Source organism: Xyrauchen texanus, chromosome 14 (assembly GCF_025860055.1).
Source record: "Xyrauchen texanus isolate HMW12.3.18 chromosome 14, RBS_HiC_50CHRs, whole genome shotgun sequence".
NCBI lineage: Eukaryota > Metazoa > Chordata > Actinopteri > Cypriniformes > Catostomidae > Xyrauchen > Xyrauchen texanus.
The window spans coordinates 42,671,410-42,679,025 of NC_068289.1; the positions used below are offsets into that span (position 1 = coordinate 42,671,410).

At 36.2% G+C, this 7,616-nt stretch overlaps 1 protein-coding gene across 1 annotated transcript in view; it reads right to left on the reverse strand.

The window, feature by feature from the left end:
• lrp2a (low density lipoprotein receptor-related protein 2a) overlaps positions 1–1,729 on the reverse strand; it is a 125,682-nt gene extending 123,953 nt beyond the window's left edge. Inside the window, exon 1 of the mRNA XM_052142456.1 lies at positions 1,607–1,729. Coding sequence (XP_051998416.1) covers positions 1,607–1,706 — 100 coding nt within the window. The 5' untranslated portion in view covers positions 1,707–1,729. The remainder of the gene's footprint in view (positions 1–1,606) is intronic.
• Positions 1,730–7,616: the final 5,887 nt, after the last annotated feature.

The window sequence follows — 7,616 nt, forward strand, 5'->3', positions numbered from 1 at the left end:
GTGAATGGTGACTGAGGTGAACATTCAGCCTAACATTTCCTTATGTATTCCTTGAAAGAATGAAAGTCGCAAAGGACTGGAACAACACTCTTAAAAAAATGTATTTGAGGTTCTCAGCTAAAAAAAAAAAAAAAGATTTACAAAAAAGAACCCTTTAGCACCCTTATATAAACTTGTTTATTCACATATCTATTAAATGTTATTCTGGTAATAAAACAAAACCTACATAAAAACCAAATGTTACGATTTCATGTTGGGAACCCCTAAAAGGTTCTATATAGAACTTGTCCACTTGTCTCAAAGAACCCATTAGGGTTCTTTTGATTGAACCCTTCTATTTAGAACCTTTTAGGTGTTCAAAATATGAAGGGAGTGATCAGAACCCTTTTAGGTTCTATAGGGAACCTTTTCTTAACAGTGCATGAAAATGAGTAAATGGTTATAGAATTTCATTTTTGGAGGAATTATTCCTTTAATTTATTTATTTTGCTCTTTTAATTGCAGCAGTGTATTGCTTTGCATACAAACATCCTAATTCAGGCACATTCTTCCCATTGCCAAATGAACATATAGGCAAACTATGGTAAATATTCTTGTCTCAGGCCACATTATCAAGTGTGAATAGAGATCAATTTTCACTCCATGAGCAGAAATGTTGGTCTTGAGCAGCAGCTGCCGTGTAATTAGTTGCTTGATTCACATAAGAAGCTTACTTACTATGGGCTGGGCAAAAAGAAAGCAGATTACAATTTGAGGAGCTCTAGCTACACAACCACACGTTTGCATCAGAAGAGGAATGAGTTGGTTTGTCAATTGTTTAATCAAAATATAACTTTCAATTTCTACATCTGTTAACAAATTAGTCTTTCAGAAACAAGCCTGAGTGCAGCAATGTGTTTCTTTTGCTTTGTACCAGTAGCTTGGGGTCTAGAGATGGTCTTCTAGTCACATGCTCGTCTCTGTTACCTAGCAACGGCAAAGCCCAGGCAAAAGTTCTCCGAAAGAACCTCAAATCTGTTTGAGGGAGGCTTTTGTGCATCACATTTCGAGTGTTACAAAGTAACATTTAGCATTTTGAAACGTCGTGATTTTGCGAAACTGAACGATACGTCACTGTTGCGTCTGGAATTATCAATTGGGCACCTGTTTTTATATGCGGCCTATATATCTGAATATTCCCCACAGTAAACAATTAAATACAGATATGACCTGTTAGTGCGCACTTATAGGCGCACACTTCTGACTTAACGAAGTGTAATAAATTATTATAAGAGAAAGTGTTTATTTTATGAATCTCAAGTCATAACAGTTAATTATCGGCCACATAAATAACAACGTCATTAGATGAACGAATACCGTTATCCACACAGATTCTTTTTTTAATTATTATTATTTATTGTTTTTCCTTATGCACTGCGAATATTGCGCTCTTATGTATACTTTCCCTTTCAATTTAACCAGAATAATTGAGATTGAATAGAAAGAGAGTAACTTGACCATCATGTCTTTTGTTAGTAAATGTCCCACTATACCTCAAAACATATAGTGGATAGGCTATTTGTCTCTTTAAAACATAAAAGAGAAAAAGAAAGACATTTGAACTTACCTTGACAATTACAGTGAATAACGCATAAAGTTATAATGAGGAGAAGTTGTAGGCGCATTCTGACGCACGGTCCCGGCTGGCGTGTCCAGCAGCCCCTCATGAAGCCGGGCAGATGGAGGAGCTCTTGGGACTGAGATGCAGTGGAGTGGCTCTTTACTCACTTGTCCCGGGCTGATAAAAAAGGGCGTACTCTAAAAGCTTAGATATGCCGCACCCCCTCATGCAGCTCCGACCCACAGGATCAAATCCTTTATCTGGCTCCAGGAACCTGTTGAGCTCATTGACCAGCCTACCATAATGTGTTGATTGCGCAACAGTCACAATATGAGAAATATTTTAAATCCCTTTACACATTAACTAGGCAAAATCAACCGATATAAAAAACATGGAAACAAACAAATAATTTCACACAGAACTAATAGCCTACCAAGAAAAGCAGAACATATAATAATAATAATAATAATAATAATAATAATAATAATAATAATAACAATAATGTATAATATGAAACATTAATATAATAAATAGTCAAATAGGAAATATAATCCTATACATAAATACAATTGTTAAACATTTGTATGCAATGGCTTGTGGAAATACAAAGTTTCGCCGGTTGCCCATAGCAACAGCGAAATTAGTCGCGATTATTGCGCTTCCTAAATAAAGGTATTTAAAAATTCGACTAAAATGTAGCCTATAACACGGTCCGAAGTATTCAAAACACAATATTTTTTATTTTATTTTATTTTATTTTATTTTATTTTTAGTGACTAGTTAATGCTCATGGAAAAGATGTGTTTTAAGTTGATTTTTTGAAGACAGAGAGTGGGTCAGCTTCACGGATGGAGTTGGGTGGTATGATGAAACTGAAGGTCTGGGAAAGTGTTTTGGTGCCTCTTTGTGTTGGTAGGCAAGGCGACGCTTCTTAGCCGACTGCAGGCTTATGGTGGGCGTGTAGCTCTGCAGAAATTATTTTAGGTATGCTGTAGTAGACCCAGTGACTGTTTTTTATGCCAGCATCAGAGCCTTGAATTTAATACGTGCGTCAACAGGCAGCCAGTGGAGAGAGACAAAGAGTGGTGTAACATGCGCTCTCTTTGGTTAATTAAAGACCAGACATGCTCCTGCAATATATAAAATTATTTACATTTTTTAGATGAAGTCCATAAAAAATGATCATTACCGCAACATGACATTACATTAAATATATGGTTAAAAATGTGTATTTTTGGCTAATGTTAAAGTATAGACTCTTATTACTCATGCTCAAAGCTATTTAAAACTTTGGAGAGATTACTTTTTCATATTTAGTATTTTTTTGTAATTTCCTTATTTTCTCTCATTACCGAAACATACGTGATGATTTACAATTTATTTTATTTTATTGTTTTACTAAAAGATAACATACACATTTGTTATGTAGCAGACCTTAAATAAGTAGTGTTGTATAATATATAGATTTTAAAACAAAATATGATTATTTAATTATTACTTAATTTGTAAAAAAAGATACATGTTGCAGTAATGAAAATGCCATTTCGGTAATGAGGATCAATGTTTCGGAAATGAGATTTAGCTCACACATTCACTGTTGACAAAGGGGTTTGATGCCTAACCCTATTTTACATATTTCAAATGCATACAATTTTTAAAAGAATATTTATTTCATAAACAGAGTTTCATTTTCTCATTTATCGCAATCATCACAGTACCATGCCTTGTGTATACACAAGGCACAAGTGTTGTGTATACAAGTTACAATCTTATGCTCATAAAGAATCATGTCATGTAGCCTACTCTGTAGTACTAACAAATATACAACCATTAGTATAAATATTATCATTCTAGTATAACATATAATCATGTGTTCATGAGAACTTTATCAATGTTACATATCATCGCGTGGTCCTGATTTAAATGTAATAGCATCATGTGCTCTTGTAAAACGATTGCTTTGTACCAATCACGTTTTCCCCCAACTGTAACTCATTCATGAGCATTTTTTGTACCAAATTTGCAAATTATTTTTGTCCAGTTCCTGTCTGTTATTTTCTTCATTTGCAAAGGAATTTTCTGCCTCACTTAATGAAGATGCTGGGGTTAGATCTAGAAGTGCTGGCTCTTGCTCTTTTTTTTCTGTAATATTTTGCTGAATTTTGCTTCCATTTTATTTTTTTTCTCTCATGCTGTCTACTTGTGAGGTCCTGAATAGTCTTATTTGTACTATTTTCTTTACGTTTCCGATACCTGGACAAGGAAAAATGAATGAAAGGTGAAATGCAGTAAGCACGGACATAAATAAAAACTTTGGACTATGATCAAAATTGCACACAATTGTTAATTTAGGAATGGTAGGTGTGTGTGTGTTTGCATGCGTATGTGAGTGTAAGCACGCGCACACACATGGGCATGCATGTCTGTGTGTGATGTGTGTGTGTATGTACAATATAGCGTATACTGTACAATGATGTCAGCCTTCATGTTTGCGTGTCAGCATCAGTGTGTATGTAAATGAGTGTGTGTGTGTGTGTGTGTGTATACGCACACACATGGGCATGTATGTATGTGATGTGTGTGAAAGAGAGTGTGTGTGTGTATACAATATATACTGTACAATTATGCCAGCCTTCACGTTTTTGTGTGTGTGTGTGTGTGTGTGTGTGTGTGTGTGTGTGTGTGTGTGTGTGTGTCTGTATGGGAGTGAGTGCAAGTGTTGGTCAAAACAATGAATCCAAGTTATATTTTTTTCCCTATTATCACCCTGTCCCCTGACCTCTCTCTCTCCTTTCTTCGGTACTCACATAGTGGTAAGTGAAACCATGTGACTGAATGATGGGTCCCAGTGATGTTGTGTATATAGAGAAGCGAAGTGGCCCAAGCACTGATCCCTGAGGTACCCCAGTAAGTAACTGATGTGGCTTGGATACCTCACCTCTCCAGGCTACCTTGAAGGACCTACCTGAGAGATAGGAGTTAAACCAGTCAAGTACAGTTCCTTTGATGCCCAGCGAGGAGAGGGTGGAGAGTAGGATCTGATGGTTGACTGTGTCAAAGGCTGCAGAAAGTTCCAGCAGAATCAGGAAGGATGATCTGGATTCAGATTTCACCTGTCTCAGTGAATCAGTGACAGACAGCAGGGCAGCCTCGGTGGAATGTCCACTTTTGATGCCTGACTGATTGTCATCCAGCAGCTTGTACTGTGAGAGATAGGCAGAGATATGATTGAAAACTGCCCTTTCAAGAGTTTTGCCATGAATGGGATGAGAGAGACTGGTCTGTAGTGTTCTATATGTGTGGCGTTAAGTGCAGGTTTTTTTTCTTGAGCCTGCTTAAATGTAGTGGGGAAAGTGCCTGTAAGTAGAGGCGTGTTGTGTGTGAGTCCATGTAAGATGGATGGATAGCTGACCTGGAGAAGGTGAGAAGGAATGGGGTCATGGGAACAAGTGGTGGGGTGGTTGCAGAGGAGAAGTTTAGAGACCTCAGTGTCAGTCAGAGGAGAGAACATCGAGACAGAAGAGTTGCATACAGGAGACAGGTGTTTGACAGGGTGTGGTGCTGCAAATGTATTGCTGATGGTTGTAACCTTATTCTGTTCTAAAGAAGCTATGAGTGTCTGTAGTGCTGTTGATCTTGGTCTGGTAATAGGACGTTTTGGAAGCTTAAACGTTATCTGAGAAAGTTGCAAGCAGAAGCTGATACTTACCTAGATCTGCTGGATCTTTATTTTTCCACCATCTCCTCTCAGCTGTCCTGAGGTCAGTCCGATGATCACAAAGGACATCAGACAGCCAGGGACTGGGTGGTGTAGTATGTGCTGGCCTAGAGGACAGAGGACAGATGTTGTCTAATGTTTTTGTTTTTGCCACCATTCTGAGTAATTCTAGAGTCTGTTGTGTGTGAAAATCCCAGGAGATCAGCAGATACAGAAATACTCAAACCAGCACATCTGGCACCAACAATCATGCCACGGTCCAAATCACTGAGATCACATTTTTTTCCCCATTCTGATGGTTGATGTTAACATTAACTGAAGCTCCTGACCCGTAGCTGCATGATTTTATGCACTGCACTGCTGCCACACGATAATTGCATGGATGTTTGTTGGTGCCAGATGGAAAAAAATGAAGAGACCACTGCAAAAGTATCAGTTCTCTGGATTTATAGGTATGTGCTTGAGTTAAATAAACATTTATGTTTTATTCTATAAAGTACTGACAACATTTCTCCCAAATTCCAAATACAAATATTGTCATTTAGAGCATTTATTTGTAGAAAATTACAAAATAACAAAAAAAGAGTGTTTTCAGACCTCGAATAATGCAAAAGAAACCAAGTTCATATTCATTTTTAAACAACACCATACTAATGTTTTAACTTAGGAAGAGTTCAGAAATCAGTATTTAGTGGAATAACCCTGATTTTCAATCACAGCTTTCAGGTTATAGAATTAAACAAAAATGTTAATTTTACTCAAACACATACCTAAATCCAGAGAAACTGATAATTTTGCAGTGGTCTCTCAAATTTTTCCAGAGCTGTATATATATATATATATATGTGTGTGTGTGTGTGTGTGTGTGTGTGTGTGTGTGTGTGTGTGTTTGTGTGTGTTTCTCTAGTTCTCCAGACAGAGCACAAGTTCAAGTTTTCAATAGGCTTTTGCATCTGAATAAAGGTCGGTTTTGCTTTGTAGGCGGAACTCAAATATTGCAGAATGCGCTTTTAAACGCGTTACTTAAAGGTCAGTGAGTTTAAATAGAGTCACTTAGTCAAGTCAAAGATCTCCTGCTTGGCTAATAAGTGATTCTCTTGTATAAAAACTAAAGAGTCAAAGTAAAGATTTGGTGTGCATTAAGTTGAGCCTTTACTATGCACAATATGAGCCTACAATGCAATTATCATGTTATAATTAAAATGTATTTATATACACTACCTGACAAAGGTTTTGAAACACTTGACTGAAATGTTTCTCATGATCTTAAAAATCATTTGATCTGAAGGCGTTGGCTTAAATGTTTGAAATTAGTTTTGTAGACAAAAATATAATTGTGCCACCATATTAATTTATTTCATTATAAAACTAAAATTTTACTAAAAAAAAGTTTTTGAAATTTATGACTTGGACCAAATAATAAAGAAAAAGAAGCCACTAAGTGCCCAGAATTGATGGGCATAGAACTCCTAGTTAAAAAGCATCCCAGGGTGATTCCTCAAGAAGTTGGTTGAGAAAATGTCAAGAGTACATTTCTGCAAAATCTAGGCAAAGGGTTACTACTTTGAAGATGCTAAAATATAACACAGTTTTTATTTATTTTGGATTTTGTTTAGTCACAATATAATTCCCGTAGTTCCATTTATGCTATTCCATAGTTTTGAGAACTTTACTATTATTCTAAAATGTGAATTGAAAAAAAAAAAAAAAAAAAAAAATTATATATATATATATATATATATATATATATATATATATATATATATATATATATATATACAGTATATAATAAAGAATGAGTAAGTGTTTCAAAACTTTTGACTGGTAGTGTATTTTGGCTATGTATGTTTGCATTTAGCCTAGTTAGTTGTTAGTTAGATTGTTTGGTAATTTACATTTTGTAATGTAGAGAGACAACAAATTCAAATTGCACCTTTCAATCGAGTCAGTATGGAGCTACTGTCGTGAGAAAGACGCAATCTGAGTTAATGCACACTCAAAATGAATAGTGTAGTGGCGCCATCTAGTGGTCATTTTAGGAGCACTTCACCTGGATCTCCATAGCATGTGGGAGAAACGACAACCACAGATCTGGATCAGCGGACCGTGTTATAGGCTACGTTTTAGTCGAATTTTAAAATACCTTTATTTCATCTGATCCTTATCTTAACCTTAAATGACCGTTATCTACGAACGAGGGCAAAAGGAAGCGCAATAATCGCGACTAATTTCGCTGTTGCTATGGGCAACCGGCGAAACTTTGTATTTCCACAAGCCATTGTATCACTGCATCTCATT